The sequence below is a fragment of the Dipodomys ordii genome, unplaced genomic scaffold, assembly GCF_000151885.1.
Source record: "Dipodomys ordii isolate 6190 unplaced genomic scaffold, Dord_2.0 Scaffold1, whole genome shotgun sequence".
Classification (NCBI taxonomy): domain Eukaryota; kingdom Metazoa; phylum Chordata; class Mammalia; order Rodentia; family Heteromyidae; genus Dipodomys; species Dipodomys ordii.
In genome coordinates, this window is record NW_012267217.1 from 45,748,078 (window position 1) to 45,771,390 (window position 23,313).

At 36.4% G+C, this 23,313-nt stretch overlaps 1 protein-coding gene across 1 annotated transcript in view; it reads left to right on the plus strand.

The window, feature by feature from the left end:
• The window catches only part of Cps1 (carbamoyl-phosphate synthase 1, mitochondrial), a 109,486-nt gene that overhangs the window by 35,213 nt on the left and 50,960 nt on the right, over positions 1–23,313 (plus strand). Inside the window, exons 13-21 of the mRNA XM_013029099.1 lie at positions 662–757; positions 3,775–3,964; positions 5,282–5,439; positions 7,323–7,451; positions 10,500–10,644; positions 12,470–12,680; positions 14,244–14,442; positions 15,966–16,142; positions 19,819–19,937. Of these exons, the coding sequence (XP_012884553.1) occupies positions 662–757; positions 3,775–3,964; positions 5,282–5,439; positions 7,323–7,451; positions 10,500–10,644; positions 12,470–12,680; positions 14,244–14,442; positions 15,966–16,142; positions 19,819–19,937 (1,424 nt within the window). The remainder of the gene's footprint in view (positions 1–661; positions 758–3,774; positions 3,965–5,281; positions 5,440–7,322; positions 7,452–10,499; positions 10,645–12,469; positions 12,681–14,243; positions 14,443–15,965; positions 16,143–19,818; positions 19,938–23,313) is intronic.

Below are 23,313 nucleotides of genomic sequence, written 5' to 3' on the forward strand. Positions count from 1 at the left end.
TCAAGTTCAGACTACACAATTAATTATTAGAATTGACAGAACCGTGAATTGAAACAAAGTTTCAATCAGAAGAATTATTATTCAATATCATGAACTGAACTATATTGTTTTACCTCTAAAAGGCAACTAAAGACTAATACAGCATAACACTTGAATGTTTATTTGCCTATAAATGTTAATGTGATAAGGTTTCTACCCATTTCTTCATAATTTTAAACACACACACACACTTAGGTCAGCATTATATATTAAATTTAGGAGGATGTCAGTATATTTTCACAAACGCACACAAAAACACATATATGGAAATGGTGTATCATTCAAGAAGGTTTATTGTTTACTAAGTAAAAGAATGTTTACCCTCATTTTTTTCTCTTTTTTCTATTTTGTGTGGGCCAGCAGTTTGCTGTCCCCCCAATAAACTCTTTTCTGCCTGGAAAAAAAAAGAATGTCTACAAACTTTAGAAAATTCATCAAAATTAGAGATTTCTTATCTGTCTTTCCCCTCGTATATACTATATTCTTCAAGACATTATACTGACATTCACCACATAAATTCCAACAATGTTGTTTGTTTTTTCCACTTTTACAAATGTGATTTCTTTCTCATGATATAGTAATTAAAGCAATGTTGATTTTTTTTCCCTCTTATTGTTTATAGGTTTCCAAAGTCCTGATCCTCGGGTCAGGAGGTCTGTCTATTGGTCAGGCAGGTGAATTTGATTACTCTGGATCTCAAGCTGTAAAAGCCATGAAGGTGAGCAAGTGTGAGCTTTGCTAGAATTAATACACTCTTCAATAAGCCTAATTATTTTATAATTTAAATTTATGGCAATCCATCATTCCAGAGTCACTATAATTATTTCTTTCCATATCCTTACATATCTGTAGTGAGGAAGGTTTCATCACAAACAAGAGTTTTGTTATTTGGGTTTTGTTTGTACCACTGACACCCCGCTATTTTGGTTGTTTTGTTCCAGTCCTGGGGCTTCAATTTAGGGCCTGGGCTCTGTACCCGGCTTTTTTTTTTTTTCTTTTGATAGTTCATTGGAGGTAAGAGTCTCTCAGACTTTCCTGCTTAGGCTGATTTAAAACCACTATCCTGAGATTTCAGTCTCCTAAGTATCTAGAATTCTGAATGTAGGCCTGGCCACCCAGCTTCACAAACAAGATTTTTATTTTTATTTTTGTTGTTTGTGGGGCTTGAACTCTGGGCCTGGGTGCTGTCCCTGAGCTCTTAGGCTCCACGCTAATGCTTTACCACTTGAGCCACAGCACCACTTCTGGTTTTCTGAGTAGTTTATTGGAGATTAGAGTCTCATGGACTTTCCTGCCCAGGATCACTTTGAACCACGCGTGAGCCATCGGCGTCCGGCACAAATAAAAATTTTAATGTCCTCAAATATCCCTATTATCTATAGAAGCAGACTTACATTATTGTCTATTGACATTGAAAACTTATAAAGCTGTTTATAGCTGCCACTTAGTAACTTTGAGGCAGGCATGTTTCGTGTGGAGGGAAGTAAGTGTGTGTTGGAGAAAGGGAGACTGCATCTAGGAGAGGAAGGGCAGCAGCACATCTTTATCAAGCATTACAAATTATTACTTCTCACTGGGGGACTGGATTCCTTTAGCAATGACTTGGAAAACTGCGTACAGCCAGATTTTCAAGTGGAGAAGAGAATCAGTTGCCTAATTGGGAAATGTGCATTCCCTGTCCATGGTTATCAGCTGTAATTTTGAAGGAATTTCTATAGAAAAGTCTCCTTTTGTTGTCCTTATTTCCCCACAAGGCCTGTATCTTGGTGTGCTCATCCAGTCAAATAGAAGCAGTATAGGCATCTTTGCTTGTGACCTTGCCTCAGGCTTCGCAGTGGAGAGGCCTCTGAAGAGACAGGGCTAGGAGGTAGGATGCAGATATCAGTGGAGAGTGAGAAAGCAAACACAGGAAAGCAGCTGGCTCAAGATTATATTTTTCATTTAGGAAGGGGTTGTTATTTTATAGCCAAAGACCCCTCGATAATATCCATTATAGAAAATGTAGAACATATGTCAATTACCTTCTTGTTTTCATTTTTTTCCATTTGTTTTCTTAAAATACTTTTCACAATGAATTCATGGTTGTCTGCACATATTTTAATCTATTTTCAAAATGATGACTTTATTGTGTTTCTGTTTCAGTGTCTTATTAGATAATTGTTTTATATAGGTTAGAACGTAAGTGTGTTGTAGATTTAGAAAACTTCTAAGTAGTGTACTTTGAGTAATGCTTTTTTCCCCCTTCTGGTCCTGGGGCTTGAACTCAGGGCCTGAATGCTATCTCTAAGCTTCTTTTACTCATGGCTAGAACTCTACCACTTAAGCCACTGTGCCACTTCTGGCCTTTTCTGAGTAGTTTATTGGAGATAAGTGTCTCACTGATTTTCATGCCCTAGCCATCTTTGAACCACTGTCCTCAGATCTCAGCCTCCTGAGTAGTTGACTATAGGTCTGAGTCACCAGCACCTGACCTGAAGTAATATTTTTTTTTAATTTAATTTTATTTTATTTGTGAACATACTGTACAGAGGAGTTACAATTACATGGGCAGGATAATGCGTACATTTCTTACCAAGCATTGCAGCCTCCTCCTTTGTTTACCCTTCACATCCCTTCCCAGCCTCCCCCCTCCCCTGAAGTAATATTTTTTAAGTAGTGTTTTTATGTTAATTTGGAATTTTATCAAGATTTACTATTTCCATTTCATTCTTATGTTTCTTATATTCACCTGAATTAAAAAATAAGAATCATTAGATATCATATTGTGATTGAATAGATTAATAGATGGACTTACAAAGAGTTATAAACAATTGTCTAATGCATATATTGGTGTATGAATTGGAATGACACAGAATAGAGAGATTATGAACTTACTACAAATGGTTAAAAATTATATTTAAGAATCAATGGATACTTATTTGTGTATATCTTTTCCTGTATAATTTTTCAAAGTTGTTATATTCATGATAGTCTCAAAATACTTGTTTGTTAGTACTCTTCTTTATCAGTGAGACTTGCTGTAAGTTCTGCTGATAATACATTTTCAGTTTTGGTTCAGTTGTTTCAGTTCCAATACATATTAAAGCTACATTTGCCTTGCTGTATTTATTTTCCCAACATTTTCTTAGTAATAATACACTTCTTCCTATACAATATTTAAAAATTTTGAGAGGTGATTCCAATGGAATATGAAGCACAAGAATTAAGTTGGAACTCAGATTAGATTTCTGATACTGCCCTGTACCAGCTGGGCAAGCCATTTAACCTCATTTAGTCTCAATTTTTGCATTTCATAGTTTTAGCATAAAAATCAAACCAATTTGTAGAAGTTACATGACAGGTATTAGGGATTGTTTGAATTTAAAATAGTATAAAATATTTCCATTTTTTATTTAGATCTTCTTCCAAGGACCTGTAGGGATTTGGGACAATAATTTATATCCTTCAACTGAGTACTTTGTGTGTGTGTGTGTGTGTGTGTGTGTGTGTGTGTTGTGGGACTTGAACTCTGGGCTTGGGTACTGTCCCTGCTCTCTTCAGCTCAAGGCAAGTACTCTACTGCATGCAAGGCAAACATTCTACCATTAAGCCACATTCACAGCCCCTCTTGATTTCTATAACTTACTTAGAAACTAATTTGAAAGCTTTGTCCTGAAATTACCCTTCACTTCATGTAGCCCCTCTCGTCTTTAGACTATATATATTCTGATATTCGATTATTTTTGTCTCTTTCAGGAAGAAAATGTCAAAACAGTCCTGATGAACCCAAATATCGCATCTGTCCAGACCAATGAGGTGGGCTTGAAGCAGGCGGATGCTGTCTACTTCCTTCCCATCACCCCCCAGTTTGTTACCGAGGTCATCAAGGCAGAACGGCCCGATGGGATCATTCTAGGCATGGGTGGCCAGACAGCTCTCAATTGTGGTGAGTTCCTCTGATTTCCACGGCAGAATTTTGATCCATGTGGGGATGGGTTGCAGTTTGTTTGAATGCATCTACCTATTTTGTTCTATATTTCATTAAAACCTTTCTTCTAATGTAGAGGGAGCAGTTAGCACACAGCTACCTAAAAATACCATATGGTGAATAGGAGTAGTTTATTTCACATAACACCTGCAAGACAAAGAAACTACTTGCTTGAATGCTCCACAGTGGTCATGTGGGTTTTTATTTTCCTTCCTTCACCTTAAGACATTGCCTTATCTCTGTTTTCTCATGGAAACTCTGAAAATTATTAACAATAGAATTAGGGGCTTGTGCCCAGGTTGGTGGCAGAGTGTTTCCCTACCATGCATGAAGTTTTGGGTTTAACCCCAACACTATAAAAATACTTAAATAAGGGCTGGGAAGGTGGCTCAGTGGTAGAGCGCTTGCCTTGTATGCCTGAGGCCCTGGGTTCAATTCCTCAGCACCACATAAGCAAAAAGAAAAAACCCAGAAGTGGTACTGTGGCTCAAGTGGTAGAGTGCTAGCCTTGAGCTGAAGAGCTGAGGGACAGTGCCCAGGCCCAGAGTTCAGGCCCCACGACCAGACCCCCCCCCAAAAAAATAAAAGATTTAGAAGTACTTGAGAAAATCAAATTAATGTTGATAGATTAGCCTTGTAGTATTTGACAGTTGCATGTATTTTCCTGATAATGTGGGCAAGTCTCTACCATTTTTTTCCCCAAGCATCTGGTTTGTCTCTTGCTGCCTACTTTCTATAATGCTTCAAATCTCACAAGTTAGATCATGAATCAGAATGTATTTAAGTAGATGAAGTATTGAATTGGAGTGTAATTTGTATGCTAAACATAAAAGTGTTATCTAAAGTTAGATAGCAAGTACAAATATAAAGAACTTTGATTTTTTAAAAACCCAGTTAGGTATGTGTTTGTCTGAGATTATTTAAATAATAGAACTTGCTATAGGTATGTATCTAAGAAGAAAAAGGAATACACTAAAATATTCAGGGTCAGTGTTATGCCATGCTTTATAGTAATAAGGATAATAAAATCAATGTATATTTAACGGTGGTAATAGAAGCAATGGTAACATCAGTGACATATTTTTAGTTTTAGAATTTTATTTCAGAACATTTTTTTGGTAAGTGCAATTGCATTGAAGACTGGTTGCTTCGTGGATTTGATTTTAAGATTATATATGTGTCAATGTATATAGATATATATATATAATATTATATATAAAGTTAATGAAGACACGGGGTGTTAGAGTATAAAACCTGTTCTTATTTCTTTTATAGGTGTTGAATTATTCAAGAGAGGTGTGCTCAAGGAATATGGTGTGAAAGTCCTGGGGACTTCGGTAGAATCCATCATGGCCACAGAAGACAGACAGCTGTTCTCAGACAAACTCAATGAGATCAATGAAAAGATTGCTCCAAGTTATGCTGTGGAATCAGTAAGGAACCTTTACTCTTGAGAGACAGGGATGATATTTGCCTTGGGTTATTTGGAGAATAATTTGTCATACCGGTTAAAAGTTAAATTTATTATACTTACACACTTCGTTCCTGGAATATGTCAGTCACTAACAAACACTGAGTATTGATGGCAGCATTCAAAGCTGATATTTTAGGGGAAGCCATCAATATTTTATTTTATGTTGAGGAACAGAGACCTAGAGATGAAGTGGTTTACCAGCAGTTGAAAATACCAACAAATCTCAGATATTCTGAATTGAAACTAAGAACTCCACCAACTCGTTATACCAAAGTGGTTTTTATCCACATTTTTATTAGCATCCATTAATTCTACAAGGGTTTTCACTGTGACATGTCCCTATACGCATTGCAATGTACCTTGATCAGTGTCAACTCTCCTTTTATTCCAACTCATCCCTGCTCTCCTTTCTCAAAACAATCTGAACAAGTTTCCTTGTTCTATTTTCACACTTGTACAGAAAATATTACGACTATATTTTTTCTCTCTCACCCTCTATGTTAACCTTGTCAATATTGCCCACACCCAGGGAGATCACTGTTTCATATTCTTGTTAAACGTTCAGAAGGGTTTTACTGTGATAGTCCATACACGCATCTACAGTATATTAAACCGATCAGCCCCCTTCCTTGCTCACACTTTTCCCATCCCCCACAAAATCCTGTTATCCAATAGCTTTCAGTGTTTTATTTCATCATCTTCATTTCCAGATGCATTGTGATTCAATGTTTGCCTTTTTTTCTGGGATCAGTCATGCCTACTTTTGTGTTCAAATGCCCTGCAGATGGGATTGGATTTAAAATACTTTTTGATATTTTGGAATAGAATGGAATAAACATTTTAGAATGAAATGGAGACAGTGAATAAGACTCATGACTGGGAAATGTGTGGCATATCTATTTAAGGAAGAAGATGATTTTACTTTTCTATTTCTCATTTTCCATTGTTCTCTGTTCTCCCTGATTGGCTGTTACTAGTCATCAGGCCAAAACAAAATCAACTAGATGAAAGAAAAAAATCAACTAATCAACTGTCTGTACATCAGTGTTGTTCTTGATTTTATTTTTAATGTCAAGAATATATTTGGTGAACTGGGAGGTAGCAGAGGCAGTCTTAAATGGAATTTTCCCATTGTGGGAATAGCCCAGTCCATAGGGATACCAGGCAGGTATGGATGGAAGAATGAGAGTCAGATCTATATTTTTCAGAAAAGAATGCTACCAAGTAGATGCCATGCTACACAGCTGTCAATCTAGAATGATCCCAAGGTAGCTCTACTGAATATTGGAAAGCTCTTGCCATACATTTAGTTTTTCATTGCCAGGTATAATTATGTCCTTGCTTCCCTAGGATGAGAAAGAGGCATCTGGGAAAGGTATAATGACATTCCCATTGGTAGTGTAATAATATTCCATGACGGAAAAATATAGGCACCATATGTTGTGTTTTGAAAATTAAAAAAAATTCTGAGCTTCTGAGACTATTCCCACACTGAACTTGAAAAATGAAAAACCTTATTTCAACACAGTATTCCTAAGTCTTCATTGGTGGAAAATCTTTTTCATTAAAAGTCCTCAAGTGTAGAATTCTAGGATTTACTTTTACATTTACATTTAACCTGTATGTTTTTGGAAGAGACAAGGGAATGATAGAACATTTCTTCTTTCTACTTATTCTCCCCAAATTGATGTATGTAACTGAATTGCTTGACTTTGGTGTGTGTGTGTGTGTGTGTGTGTGTGTGTGTGTGTGTGCGTGTGTGTGTGTGTGGGTGTGGTGTCTGTCTATGTTCTACTAGTGTGGTCAGCTCTTCAAGTTGTGTATCTTTGTTCTTGTTTGCAGATTGAGGAGGCCCTGAAGGCTGCAGACAACATTGGATACCCTGTGATGATTCGTTCTGCTTATGCACTGGGTGGATTAGGCTCTGGCATTTGTCCCAACAGAGAGACCTTAATAGACCTTGGCACAAAAGTAGGTATTTTGCTACAAAGTATTCTAACCAAACAAAAAAATGACTTGAATGACCTTTCTACCAGCAAAGTTTATAGCTGAGACATTACCCTCTAGGGACTAAATCACTATCTTATCAATTGTCAATAGAAAGCTACTAGAGAGAAATTAAATTCTAGTTTTTGTGCAAGGACACAGTGGTACTCCAGATTATTTTAGGTCAGTCATGCCATTCTAACCTAAAATTCCATCTCTATTCTTGCAGTCTATTGAATTCAGTGATAGAAACTTTGCCTAACTCTCTTCCTCTGTTTTACAATCCATTTCCAAATCATAATGCTGAATATATTTTGGTGCCTAAGCTAAAAACCCAGATTATCCCACCTAATTTTTCCATTATTTTTGGACTAATCTCTAACTCAAATTCAGATATTTCAACTACAAACAGTATTAGCTTCTCTGTTTCATGAGACAATTTCACCAACTACTGCGCACACATAAAAAGGAAAACGAGTTTTATATGTGTGGTTTATTTTCTGTCCAAATCATTTACAAATATACTCAGACCTTTTTAAGTATTAAAGAAAGTATCTTACGGTTCAAAGCCAGCCTGGGCAGAAAAGTCTGTGAGACTCTTTTCTCCAATTAACCACTAGAAAGTGGCACTGTGGCTCAAGCGGTAGAGCACTTGCCTTGAGCTGAAGAGCACAGGGATAGCGCCCAATCCCAGAGTTCAAGCCCCACGACAAACCAAAAAAAAAAAAAAAAAGAAAGTATCTTAGAAAAATGAAGACAGTCTCAGAGATGAACATAAAAGACAATGTTCTAGAGATTTTTGTCTGTATTGTGTTTTCATAGAACAGAGACATGTAATTTAGGGCTCTGTGTTAACTTTGTCTGAGTGGGCAGATGTGGGACCTGGTGTTGTGTAACTGAAACTGGAGTGTGGAGTGAACCCAGAAACTTGCAGGAAGTTGTTGGGGAAGTGCTTATAAGTACAGCTTGTAGTTTTATCTTTCATTTGTGTGTCTGCGTGTGCACACACACGTGTGTGTTTAGGTACTGGAGCTTGAGCCCTCAGTGCCTGGGCATAGCCCTTTAGCTTTGTCTACTCAATGCTGGCATCCTACCACTTGAACTACACCTCTACTTCTGTGATTTTGGTGGTCAATTTGAGATAATGAGTCTCATGAAGTTTCCTGTCAGGGCTGATATGGAACTATGATCCTCAGATATTAATCAGGTACAAACCATGATTGGCCATTTCTTATTTTTAGAATGAAGTGATAAAAGACCCCTGACTTATTAATGTTGGATATTTAAACTGAATGATACAATTGTATATATTTAAGTAACTATACCTATAGGCCAAGAACTTGGGTTTAGTTGACCTAAAGTTCCCCAAATTACACAAACCCCAAACAAAAACAAAACACAAGGAAACAAACAGCAAACAACAACCTAAGCAATCTAAAAGCAAGATGGGGGTGTATCTAATACACAATTTTGTTTCAGTGCTGAATTCCTGAATCATTCAAGACCATATTTGTGGAGGTATAAAAATTATTTACTATAGCAATTAGATGTTCCAAATATGCTTATTATTTTCAGTGTCATTATTAGTAGCAATAATGACAATATATATTTATTTTTCATTAAAATTTATTTTCACTCCTCAATTCTAAAATATTTAATATACAAAGCTACCAAGGCAGGAGAATGGGATATATCTTTATATTTTGCTAATATAATTGATAACTATTGATTGATTTTCCTTGAAAAATGTTCATCCCCCCCCCCCCCAGAAATGAAGTAACAATATAATCTAAGCCACTTTCTTATTATTGTGACATTATAATTAGTACCACAAGAAGCTGCACTAAACTGCTTTAGGTCCTTAAATTAAATGTCTGTATAAAATCTTAGGCTTAAGAGAAAGAAAAATTATCAAAGGTAGAAAAAAGATCGCAATATTATTTGTACCCAAATATTGATTTTACTCCTTTCAAATATAAAAAAGCTTTTCCAGAGTTACTCTTTGTTTCCTAAACTTGCTCTCTTTTTAGGCAACTCACTTGACAATTTAATAATCATGAAGTTGTTAACAATGGCTCCACTACCTCACCCCGTTATGGTCATCTGTGGGGACAATGTATCATATTTTCAGTTGCATGTGCTGCAGACAGTAATGATGACTAAAACTAGAAAAGGTTGAAATATATTAGGATAACATTTTAGTTTAGTTATTTCCTTATTCATCCTACAAATATTTTTTTTTGAAACTCATACATAGTACCGTCCCAAGTCAAATATATAATGAAACCAAGGGACATTTCCATCTTAAAATGTCCTTCAGTGTGTATCCTAAGGTCAGAAATGGCCTCTTTTGGGTTCAGTATTCTACTATCGGTAGATATGAAGTAAATATGAAATGATAATTATACTAATTCATGGCTGTCTAATCACGCATGCATGATATATGATTCAGAGTATTTAAGCACTTAGGTAGTGATTAACCATGATAATAGCCCCATATGATTCTTCTCATCCCCAAGTTTTATATGCCATCTTGGCTCACTGTTTACAACCATCATTATCTCTTTTCTCCCCCTCATCAGCGTCAGTCGACTTTTATTGTGTGTGTCACTGTACCAATCACCCTCAGCTATTTTAGAGAAAGCCAGCATCTTTAGGCTTATTTTTTCCACATTCATTTGTACTTATCACATTTTCTGGTTTCACAGAAGCCTAGCTGCTGAAATAATTTCATTTCCCGCTGCCTGATTGCTCAATTATTTTCACTTTTTCCTAAATTAGTTTGATTTAATGTCATATCAGCACTTTGAATGGCAAGCCTCAATAATGCAAATCAAGCACATTCAGCAATGGTGCTATTCCTGGGCTTACTGATTTTTCTGACACCTTGTGCTTTCAGAAGGACAGGGAGGGCTGAAGTCAGGCTCAGCACTTCTGTGCTGACCAGGATGCAGGAATGGCATTATGCTACATATCCTAATTTAAGGTGTTTCCTTTTCTTAGTCATTGGTAACTTCTATCACCAATTTCCAGGCTTTTGCAATGACCAACCAGATTCTGGTGGAGAGATCAGTGACAGGCTGGAAAGAAATAGAATATGAAGTAGTCCGAGATGCTGATGATAATTGTGTCACTGTGTGTAACATGGAGAATGTTGATGCCATGGGTGTTCATACAGGTAGGCAAAGAATCTTCATGAAGTAGGGTCACACTTTTAGCTCTTGGCTTTGGTGTCATGGAAACTCTTATGAAGTATGTTACTTTTTCTGACAGACTAACCTTTGATGTGTGTGTGTGTACAACTCACATGCATATGTAGTAGCTTTTATTATTAATAAGTTTTTTATTGTGAAAATACCATACAGAAGGGTTACAATTACTTGAGCAAGGTAATGAGTACATTTCTTATCAAGCATTGTTGCCTCCTCCTTTGTTTCCCCTTCCCATCCCTGCCCTCCCATCCTCCCCTCCCTCTGCTCCCCGTAGTATCTTTTTGTATTGGAATTTAGTATGATCTTTACAAAATCATGATGTTATTATCTTGATTTCTTAATTCCTCAAAGAGGGACAAATATAAGCAATGAGACTGAGGTTAAAAACCTATGGCTTTGTGTTAGTAGTAAAAAGAACAGTTGATACAGCTTAAAAATAGAGGTGTTATCACCACAAGATAGAGAAAATAGCTTCAAATAAGGTAGACTAGTTGGATGAGAAAACAAAGATAAGTATTGCATCGAAGAAAGGCTAAATTTAAATGTAAGTGAATCTCTTAGAGTCAAACATGTAGACGTAAGACTTAAGAGAAGAAGGGCTCAGAAGGTGGCTTAGTGGTAGAGTGCTCACCTTGCATGCATGAGGCCCTGGGTTCGATTCCTCAGCACCACATAATCAGAAAAAGCTGGAACTGGCCCTGTGGCTCAAGTGGTAGAGTGCTAGCCTTGAGCTGAAGAGCTGAGGGACAATGCCCAAGCCCAGAGTTCAGGCCCCAAGACTGACCAAAAAAAAAAAAAGAGAGTGAGAGAGAAGATACAAATAAATAAAGATGATATAAGGTCATTAGGGGTCACATGTTATAAAGAAATGATTAAACCAGGAGGCATACAAGGAGTATTTAAAGACAGGTTAGGAAAGAGGAGAGAATGGGGTCAGGCTTTGACATAGCTTTACATTCTGATTTATTGGGCAGTAGAAAGAAAATTGTTAAGAAAGAAGAGAGAATTAGGTTGACAACTAGAGTAGAATAATATTAAGTAAGCTAACAAATCAACATCTTTTATATAAAAAAACTTGTTTTGGCAGTTTTGAATTCTATACAAGAATGAAGATTTAACTTGGTAGTTTTACATGTTTGGATGTTTACCAGCCATTGAATGGAATTTTGTGTTAATGAGGGATAAGACGAATCTCCAAATTTTCAAGATGATTTTAGTCTTAAAGAGAATGAGAGGAATGGTTGTGTAGCTGGCAGTGTTAGAGAGAGGCTTCTTGAGGCAGAAAAGGACCTTCTGGAAAGAGGTATAGAAAATAAAAATGAGAATGAAGACCCTAAATGGGCTATGATAAGAAACAAGGGGAGGATAGAGACACATGATATTTAGAAAACAGATCAGTGAACCAGTCTGGGTAAAAGTGAGATAGTATTCGATGTTATGAAGAACTCTAGGGAATTTGAGAAGGATGAAAAGAAGGGAAATGGAAGAAGCTAATGTTAATCCAGTAAGTAGACAATTGAAGCTTTCATTGCTGGCTGAACATGGCCAATTATAAAATATTTCTATGAGTAATGTATCAGAATAATACAAATAAAGCAAGAATTAGTGGGAATAGCTGTTGTCTGATTTGCATACATCTATATGTTTTGTGTGTATGTGTGTGTGTGTGTGTGTATTCAGATTTTCACAACAAATGTTCAGACTGTTAAATGTGTTATTTAAGTTGATTAAGTCACCGAAATTGGTTATTAAAATACGCCACCATATCATGAGTGCTGCTTGTGTTTACAGGTGATTCAGTGGTGGTAGCCCCTGCCCAGACACTTTCCAATGCAGAGTTTCAAATGTTGAGACGGACTTCAATCAATGTGGTCCGCCACTTGGGCATTGTGGGTGAATGCAACATTCAGTTTGCTCTTCACCCTACCTCAATGGAATACTGCATCATTGAAGTAAATGCCAGACTGTCCCGAAGTTCTGCTCTGGCCTCCAAGGCTACTGGGTAAGACAGTGTGTTTGTAAGTTCTCTGCTGGCAGAACTGTTAGTGAAGACGGTCATGAATTCAGAAATGACCTCTTCTCCTCTTTTTATAATGGTAGCCACAAGTTGTTTATGGAACCTCATGACATGGTTATTAATGAGTGTCCTGCTACATTGGGCAAATGGTGTCTAGCTGGCTCTGTTTGCTGGGTAATCATAAACTAATCAGAATATAGGTGGACAAAGGAAACTATGAAAAAAATCTACCTCTTAATTGCCCTTTGCAGATGTTGCTAAACAGTGCTCAGTAATCCTTAATTCTAGTCTTCAACTGACTTCTTCAGATGTATAGTTCTTTAACAAATAGTTGGTAATAATTATACTTCACCTACTCAAACCTTCAGTGTACATTCTCTTAATTTTAGCAGGGTTGTGCATGATAGGAATTTACTAAGTTATCTATTATCTCAAAGTAAATGACTTGAAGGACCCCATAAGACTGAGCAGTGTTCCCCATTCCTTCACAAATGGTACAACCAAATAAATTTGTTGTCCACTTAGTAACTGGTAACAAAAATAAATGGGAGGAAAGTTAGGTGAAATATTTTGCTTCTACTATCAACTATAACATATGACATTTAAATGAACAAAACCTATTTCCTTCTATAGATTTTTTTAACAAAATTAAACACATAGTACTATATTAAGTGGTGGAAGGCTTGTTGCTCTACAGGAGCATCTTCTGATGCTTCTCTGCCTGTAAGCCTGTTGCCAAACCACTGATCCCCCTCAGTTTACTCATCGGTCTTTGAGACGGGTAATTGTATCAAGAAGTCAGATCCAAGGGGAAAAACAAAGGAGGAGGTAACAATGCTCAATAGGAAATGTACTCATTACCTTACTTATGTAACAGTAACCCCTCTGTATAGTATTTTTACAATAAAAATATATATACAAAACAAAACAAAAAAAACAAAAGAGAAGTCATATCAAATTCTATTGTACTATAAATTCTTTTCTGAAATAAAAGTACCACAACAGGCAGCACGTGTGAGGACATCGAAGATTCTGGAGTGTTACTTTTTCAAGGAGCCCAATTTGGAGACAGAAGTAGGCCCCCAAATTGTAATGACTGTATCTTTTGATTGCTACAGAACTCACTAATAAAGCTGCTATGATTCTCTGTTCCTTAGTGTGTGTATATATACACAAATACATATACTTATATATGTACACACATACATTGCTTTTACAGAAGAATATTTTGCAGATTATCATCTGACTGGTGGTTAAATATTAAGTTAAGGTTTAACTTCATTTATTACAGAAGTTGTTTGGCAGTTCAAGAGGTGAAGGGTAGAAGCTATCGTAATGAATAGCTGGCATAGAAAGAGCCTCTATAATTTATCATGGCAAATTATTTTTGTAAGTGGCTATTCAGTACTTATAGAGTAGAGGATAAAATTTGTCTTATACAGTGAAGTGAAGTAATACCAGGATTTTAAGAAAGATCCGTTTATGATATCTTGATCATAATTCCCTTTTCTTAAAGAAAAAAAAAGAGTGAATTTGTGTCCTTCCTAGGTACCCATTGGCATTCATTGCAGCAAAGATTGCCCTGGGAATTCCACTTCCGGAAATCAAGAACGTTGTGTCTGGGAAGACATCGGCCTGCTTTGAACCTAGCTTGGATTACATGGTTACCAAGATTCCACGCTGGGATCTTGATCGTTTCCATGGCACATCTAGCCGTATTGGTAGCTCCATGAAGAGTGTGGGAGAGGTGCGTCTGAATTGTACCCTCAATTTGCTTCTAAAATTGTACTCAGTTGAAATTCTTAAGATTGCCTGGACACTGGATACTTGGCTGGAGAACATCTCTCTAGTTGACTGCTAGCATATGGCTTTTAATACATGGCCATTTTGACCATTTTGGTAAATTCAGTCCATTTATTTATTTATTTGCCAGTCCTAGGGCTTGAACTTGTCCCTGAGCTCCTTTAGTTCAAGGCTGGCACTCTACCACTTGAGCCACAGTGCCACTTCTAGTTTTTCTGTTCATGTGGTTCTGAGGAATCAAACCTAGGGCTTCATGCATGTTAGGCAAGCCCTCTACCACTAAGCCACTAAGCCCTATGTAACGAAAAATGCTTAAGAATAATAGAAATATATGGAGAATTACTTATAAAATTAGTTATTTTGCTGCTAAATTTTAAATGTTACTCGAAATTTTATTTAGTATCCACAAATAATTTTTAGTTTTATAGCATTATGAAACATCTGATCTCTGTCTGCCTCTTCCATTTCTAAGCCAGACAATATAGAAATATGCCATCTAATTTTCGGAGATGTCGGTAGGACATCTTAATTGCATAGATGAATTAGACTACTATTACCTTTCTTCCCTATTCCTGGGTATCTTTTTACTTTTAATTTATAATTAAAATTTGGATCAGTGTGAAAAGGTCATCTATTTGGCTTTAGTGATCTTTGAGTATATATCTTGTCACATATTGACATGAAGATTTCCTCAGCTGCCATGGACATTTGTGTCTGTTTGAAGAATGACCAAAATGTACTGCAGAGAGCATTTTGATTGTTACTTTAAGTTGGAGAACAAAATGCATAGTAATCTCAGTCCGTGGAAAATTTCAAAGACAATGTTCATCCAATGAAAATAACTTGTTAGGCTATAGGACCAATTTAAGTTTAGTTCTCACATTGAATTTGTTCAAAATAAATCCCCCATGGTTTTTGTAATTGATTAGTATACAATCCCTTGTAAAGACTGTGGAAAAGCACACTGGATTTGTCATGGAGAATTTAGTGTCTGTGTTAAAAAAAATCATAGTCTATCTGTACCTGTTAGAATTTTCAAGGTTCTATTAATATTAATGTTTAGTTATAAAACACCAGCCTGTCATGGATATTGAGGGATAGTCATTAGCATACAAGTAATATCTTATTGAGAAAGTATCTGTATACTTTGGCTATATTCCTAATTTTAATACTACTATGGTTCGGTCCAGGTACAGGCAATTTCCTCATCAGTCTCTGAAAAGACAGCTGAATTGTCTCAGTCATAAAACACTGAACAAACATAATGGACCCATTACACTAAAAACCCTGGACCAAAGGAGAAGCATCAAAATCCTATATTTAAAAATTTGAATAGCTTTCTTATAGGATTTTGTTGTTGTTGTTGTTCTATGTCCTTATGAAAAGTATTTGACACTTAATTCTGCTAGAAATGAAAATACATCTAAGTTTCTCCTTGCACTATGAAATTTTAACTATGTCTTCTAGGTCATGGCTATTGGTCGCACCTTTGAGGAAAGTTTCCAGAAAGCTTTGCGAATGTGCCACCCATCGGTAGATGGCTTCACTCCCCGACTCCCAATGAACAAAGAATGGCCATCGAACCTGGATCTCAGAAAAGAGCTCTCAGATCCTTCCAGCACCCGTATCTATGCGATTGCCAAGGTAAAATGGGACAAGAGACCTCAGAATATATACACAACATATTCATAAACATATATGTCACACATACACATAAAGTAAAGAACTGAATTACAAAGTGTTCTTACAGAAGAAGTTAGAGAAAAAATTCAGATCTGGGAGATTTCTATGGGACACTGAAGACTTTCATGTATTCTATCAAACATTCCATGTTTTCCATCAGACAGTCTATAATTAATTAATCCTAAAAAAATTGACTTCAAGCCTGGATCTAAGGGCACATTGTACTTTAAAAAGATTATTGCATGGATAAAATATTCCTTCTTTTTAGTCTACATAGCATCAGCACTCTATGTAAATAGAGTCAACAATTTTGACCTGTTCTTTCCTATCATCTTTGTTACTTGTGAAAAACGGCATTTGAGAGAGGACGAAGCGTGCCATCCTGTGCTTTAGTATGTGTTGCCTAAAACCCTTGAACAACTTTAATTGATGTGCTTTATTTTCGTGTTCAAGCAACAACAGACTCTAAAATATTTATAGGCTTTTCTTGGCAATTATTTTATTGGTATTACTTTTCTTTTCTTTTTATGGTGAAAATACCATATAGAGGGGTTACAATTACATGGGCAAGATAATGAGTACATTTCTTATCAAGCTGGTATTACTTTTCTAACAAAAAAGAAGCCTACATTTCTCATTTCCACCCACTAGCTTCTTTTCCTGCAAATTAGATGCCATATTAATCTCCTTTCATATTTACTTTGCTTAGAATTTTGAAGTTTCAGCTCATCCGATTCTCTAAAAGGTGACTTGGGCAGCTGGAATCTGTCTGAGCAGAAATCCCTGAATGGCTTTTTGACATTTAAGGATGCACAGACATTAATCCCCCTCCAACAGTATCAAACCATGCAGGGTCCACAAAGATCTCCTAAACATTGTGTGTGTGTGTGTGTGTGTGAGAGAGAGAGAGACAGAGAGAGACAGAGACAGAGAGAGAGAGAGACAGAGAGAGAGAGATGAGTTAGGGAAAAATGAATTTTATCTTTAAAGAAGCCTGACTTCATAATTTTGTTTTGTGACAAAATAAAAATGCTCTTTATTATTTTGTGCTCACTCAGATTCTGAGAGTCATAGAGAGAGGGGAAGGAGTAGGATGGGTGCTTCATTGCATTTAATCTATTCTCTCTTCACTCCTATGGTGTCTACATGCAGAATTTTTTTTGTAGTGTGTATATGTGGGTACTAGGGCTTGAACTCAGGGCCTGGAGTCTGTCTCTTAGCTTTTTGGTTCATAAGTGGTCCTCTGCTGCCTGAGTCACAGATACAATTCTTGATATGGTTAACTGGAGACAAGAATCCCAAGAACTTTCCTGTCTGGGTTCCCTACAATCATTAACTTTGATCCTCCTGAGGAGCCAGGATTACAGACAGGCATGGGCCAATGGCATCTAGCTCAGTGCAGACTATTTAAGACCTGAGAATAGCATTGTTTTTTGATGAACAGTTTTTGATTACTGAGCTTTAAAATTAATGTTTTTCTGGAGTGGAGGATGGGTAGCAGTGATGTAAAGTGATTGTGGAAAGCCATTTCACTTTTTTCCTTTATTGCTATTATTTTAGTTCTTTACTCCAAAAACAATCCAGGATGTGCTGTGCATATGTGCATGTGTGAATGCATGACTACTCACATACACACAAACATATATATTTTTCCCCTTAAGCAAAGGCCAGTAAACAATGGCTCCTTTTCCCTAACGTCTAGCACTTACATTTCAGCCACTTTGAGGCAGATGAGAAAGGGAGACATTCCCATGTCCTAGCCAGGCTGTAAAACTCAAGCAAAAATGTCAATCTTTTCAAACAGACTTATGAAAGAATGAGAATTCAGGATAAAAATGTGGAGGTTTGCTCATGCCCAGAGTACCCTGTGTACAAGCAAGAAGTGCAGGGTCTGAGTTATAAATTATTATCTGTCAAAGTGTGGGGGTGAAGGGACTGATTTCTGTTTGTTAGAGGGTATCATTACTGTTCATTTCCACAGTGACCCAGGAACTTGGTGATTTTGACAAAGAGTTTAAGGACAGTGGAGGGCTGAAGGGGGAAAGAATGAAGGGAGTGTGTAAATCTTCACTTGCTTTCATGAGTCTTGGAAAAGGCCAACTTGCTCTGGGGTCTGATTTTTGCAGCAGTCTTATTTCAGGATGACTGGATCATCACCTCTTTTGATTTGGGGAAAATACAGGGCATGTTTTTTTATTTTGGGGAACATTAAAGTAACCTCAAATGTGTTTGGGGTCAAAATGGACTTCATTGTTGTTGTTATATCCTGCAAAACTGCAGGACAAGGAGATGAAATCCTGGCTCGCACGTCTTGATTTCCCATGCAGGTGTGTATTGTTTTTCCTCACAATACAATGATGGTAGGATTCTGGGCTCCTCTGCTCTGGAAATGATAGGTAGAACCTCATTGATCTGTCAAAAGTATGTGTAACCAGCCTCTTTGTGGCCTTATTTACTTACAAAATAAGGCATATTGTAGCCTTTGGAAATATAACCATAATTTTGGCAAAAAATTTAAAGTAGAGCAACAGAAATTGGAAATGAACATGACATCAAGTGTCTCATGGCATGTCATTTTATTCTAAGTCAGTTAGAGTTGTGAGTCCTGTGCTTAGTTCTTGGTCATTCCCAATATTAGAAATAAATAAAACTGTAAGAACTCAATGTTTCCTTAGTTACAGTGACAAAAGTTACTAGTTACCTATATTTCTCAATTGTTCTTAGAACTATAGGGTGTCATTATAGAATAAATTGTTTTTAGATATTATGATTTTTTAACTTTGTGTATACATATGTGTGACCATATATGTATGAATATGTACAGATATATACATGTATATATGAACCTGTAGATGTATATAGATAAGCACACTTTCATACATATATAAAATAATAGTTTTTGAGTATGAACATTTGGCTTTGAGAGGATATCTCTCCTTTGAGTTGCATTTTTAACTAAGCATGATGACTCAGTTGTAATGTTACTTTTGAGAAATTGCTAAAGTAAGCTTGAGGAAATGGCTGAGCTGCCTATTGGAACATAGTTTATCCTTTTATTGTTTTGAGAAATGTTAGGATTTTCTAAAATGCCTCCCTTTGCAGAAAAGTCATAGTAATTGTCAGAAGTCCCCAGAGATGAACTATTGTAGAGAAATAATACAAAGCAAGACCTGCCTCATGGATCATTAGTAACTACTGTTAGCTTGTGTGAATGTAGAAAGAGGGATAAAATAGGCTATGAGCTAAAGAACAACATCAAAACTAAGTCAAATGATCATGCTACTGATTTTCTCAGCCATTGGGTTTGATATAGATATTTTTTAATTCTAAGGAGATGGACCAAATGTAACCATAGAATTGTTAGCCTGGTGACACAAAGGAAACCTGTTGTATCTGTAGTGAGCTCACGCCAGTCTGCCTGCTCTCGGCAGCACCTTCATACACAGAATGCTAAGAGTTGGCCCCACTCAGCATTATCGGAAGGAATGTCAGAGATGTTGGTTTCAGGTTTCATATCTCAGTGAAGAGCTTCAGGTTCTCCAGATACCGTAAAGAGGAATAGCCTTTCTGTGTTTCCAACCAAATAAGATGTTTGTAAAATCTTTGCCAAAGAGAATATCACTTCTCCTTCCTGTAGGCCATACAAGACAACATGTCTCTTGATGAGATTGTGAAGCTCACTTCCATTGACAAGTGGTTCTTGTATAAGATGAGAGACATTTTAAACATGGAAAAGACTCTGAAAGGACTCAACAGGTAAGGTGGTAGTTCTTGGGTTTTCTCTACCTATCTTTAGTGTGAATTTTGAATTATTTTTATTTATTTATCTTTTGAAAGGAATCTATTAATATTTTAATCATCTTCTATTTCCTCTTTTGCCAATAATTGTTTTAATACTTTTACTAGGTATTTTGAGTTTATAAAAATTGTATGTACTTATAAAACTGTTTTAATTATCAGAAAATACCTAGATTTCAGTTCTGTTCATCAGCAATTTAATGAGTAATACCCCTATTTCTTATAAATCTTCTCTTAACTTCTGGAGCCTAGTTTTACTTTTTATTTTTTATTTATTTATTTATTTTTGGGTCCAGTCTTGGGGCCTGAACTCTGGGCTGGGCGCTGTCCCTCAGCTCTTCAGCTCAAGACCAGCACTCTACCACTTGAGCCACAGTACCACTTCCGGCTTTTTTCTTTTTGTTTATGTGGTGCTGAGGAATGGAACCCAGGGCCTCATGCATGCAAGACAAGTGCTCTATCACTGAGCCACCTTCCCAGCACTAGTTTTACTTCTTAATATCAATCTACAGATTGCTATGTTTTGATGAGAGAAATCTTTCCTCTTAAATTATTCTACTGATATTTCTAACATAGAGACTTCCACTTCAGCATACAAATAAGCCACATTCATGTTTCTGCTAATAGACTCTTTACCTCTTACTAATTTGCATTTTTATTTCCTTCATGGCCAATTATTTTTATATTTCAATTAATGTTGAGAATATTCTGATTAATGTCAGTGCTTTCAAATCTTCTATTTTATTTTTCCTGAGAAGGCTGAGTGCTGTGTTATCTCAGGGTTTATTCACACATAGATATATTCTATCCAGGTATCTCTGATAAAGGAGAACATTTATTACCAAATGAAAACAGACAGTCTGGTCCTTTTAAGTTTCTCCCTTTGAAGAAGGTTTTGAAATACACTACTATAAGAACACTCACCCACAAAACTAGGGATATGTTTTGAGAAAAAATATCAGGAAAAATTTAATTTCTTAAAATGATGCTAAAGGTGGTCAGAAGTTGAGATTTCTCATCTATTAGCAACATTAATGGCAACATATCACTGGGCTGTTTTATTTGCCTAATTTTTTTTATTTGCCTAATTGAGATGTGTACAAGGTAGGTAATCAGAACACTTGCTTTTCTTTTAGAGCAAAATTAAATCCTATTTGCTAATCCGTTCAATGATTGCCCATGTCAAATGCTTTATCTTGAACACTGGAGTTTTCCTCTCAAAGGAAGTTGAAACTGGTTGTAGTTGCCTTTAAATCAAACTTTGTTGCCATCACACAAAATGACAATAGGTAACACATAAGTTAAGAATTGAGCCTGTTCCTTCATTTTAGAATTTTGCTGACTGAAGGTTTCCTTTCTTGGTTTACGAGACCAGCAGAACTTCCATGTTGAATTATAGTCTGCTTTGCTGTTCAGTTTCAGCAACTGATTTCTAGCGTCTTAGGAAACCACTCCAATGAAACCACATGAGGGTGCTAGAAACTTGCAGGAGGCCATATGTAGCAGTGAAAGAGACCTGGGGTGGAAAATAGCAGATGTGATCTAAATTTCCACTTGATATACATTCTGATCCTAGGAAAATTTTAATGTTTTAATTGAGTAGTTTTGGTACAGCCAGAAGGCAGGTGGAGGTTCTAACTAAGCAAAAATAAGTGTAGATCGATAGCAAAAAAAAAAGTTCCTGGGAGGACTGGAATAACTTGCTATCGTATATCATGGGTAATATCTTTCTGACTTCACATATTCTCAATAAATTTATTCATTGGTAATGTGACATTATTCAGTCCCCATTTTCTGACATAAATATATTCACAAATAAAGATACTTTCTTTTATATCTAGCATAGATCCTTGTTCATAATGATCTACAAAAACTAATTTATGTAGAGCCTTTTGTAATTTAAAAGGGTCTGAAATATCCTGTGTATATCTTTATTTTGATCCAGAGAGGTTACAATTTTTATTACAGGTCAAAAACTAAAGAAGAATTAGAATGAGAGTCAAAATATGGTTCATGGCATCTGTAAACCTAAAATTTATTATGTGAAAGACAGTTGGCTGTTCATTTAACTTTTTTGCATAAAAGCAATTTGATAATGATTATTATTTAGAAAGTGTTAGAAAAATAGAAAGAATGGACAGGCACTGATGCTAGCTATCTCTACTCTCTTTGGCATATAAGGATATCAAACGGATTGATTATAATGGTGTGGGACTTGAGTTTCTTGTCCTTATTTTGATTTTCTTCCTGACTGGCTTGAACTCCAGTCTTTTTCCTTTTTTCCTCAGTAATTTCTAAATATCCAGACAGACTTAATTCTCCAGGCACGTACCACTCCATCAGTAATAATAGTGCCTTACAAGAAGGCTGGCATTATAGAGCTGACTTTACATATGACCAGTTTAGAGCGGAATGGAGAAGAATCATCTTTTTGCATTTGCACTTACTTATGGTTCACTTTGCTTCATGATTTTCAACTCCCCCCATTTTGGAAAGTCTAGCTTTGCTTGTGGGCTCGGGAAGTAGCGATTTGATTGTTGTCTGCTGAGAGTACCCTAAAATTCTCCTGCCTTCATATAGCTCTGCTACCAATGTGCCCAAGTCTCTGCCATTTTCACTTTAGTCCCTGGGGGAAATAGTCCACTGGGATCTCATTTAAGAGAACAGGGGAGACTTTGAGATGAATCTATGGAGTGCCAGATGTGGTTCTTCCTTGAACATTGAAAGAACACAAGTTACAGAATTTCACAATTTGGCTTGTTGTCTTACTCACTGTGGAATTTGGGGCCTGTTATCTGCCTCATTTCTCTAATATTTCAGTCTTCCCTGCTAATGGCTAATTCATAGTATTATTTGAATGTTAAAATGAAAGTAAGTATAAAGGACTTCTAGCACATGATGACTGGTCAACATTTTTTCCTTTCTCCTGAAAATTAAAATAGTGTTTGTTAGAGTATTTCAGGGGTTGAGTATGGTGACTCATATTTATAATCTCAGCTATTTGGGAAGTGGAGATCAGGGGCATGAAGTTTAAGAACAGAATGGGCATAAGTTAAACGAGCTCCTACATCACATAGGCATGGTAGGTCATACCTGTGATCTTAGCTATAGAGAATGTAGGTAGCAAGACAATTATATGAAATCAGCCTTGGGCAGCAATGTGAAACTCTATATGAAAAATAAAGTATAAATGGCTGAAAGCATGGATCAAATAAGTGTTAGTATGCCAATCTAGCAATTGTAAGTCTTTGAGTTCAAATCCTAGTACTGCCAACAAAAATACAAAGAATAAATGTTAGTCCCTGATTATTGATTGCCAGCCATGGGACTTGAA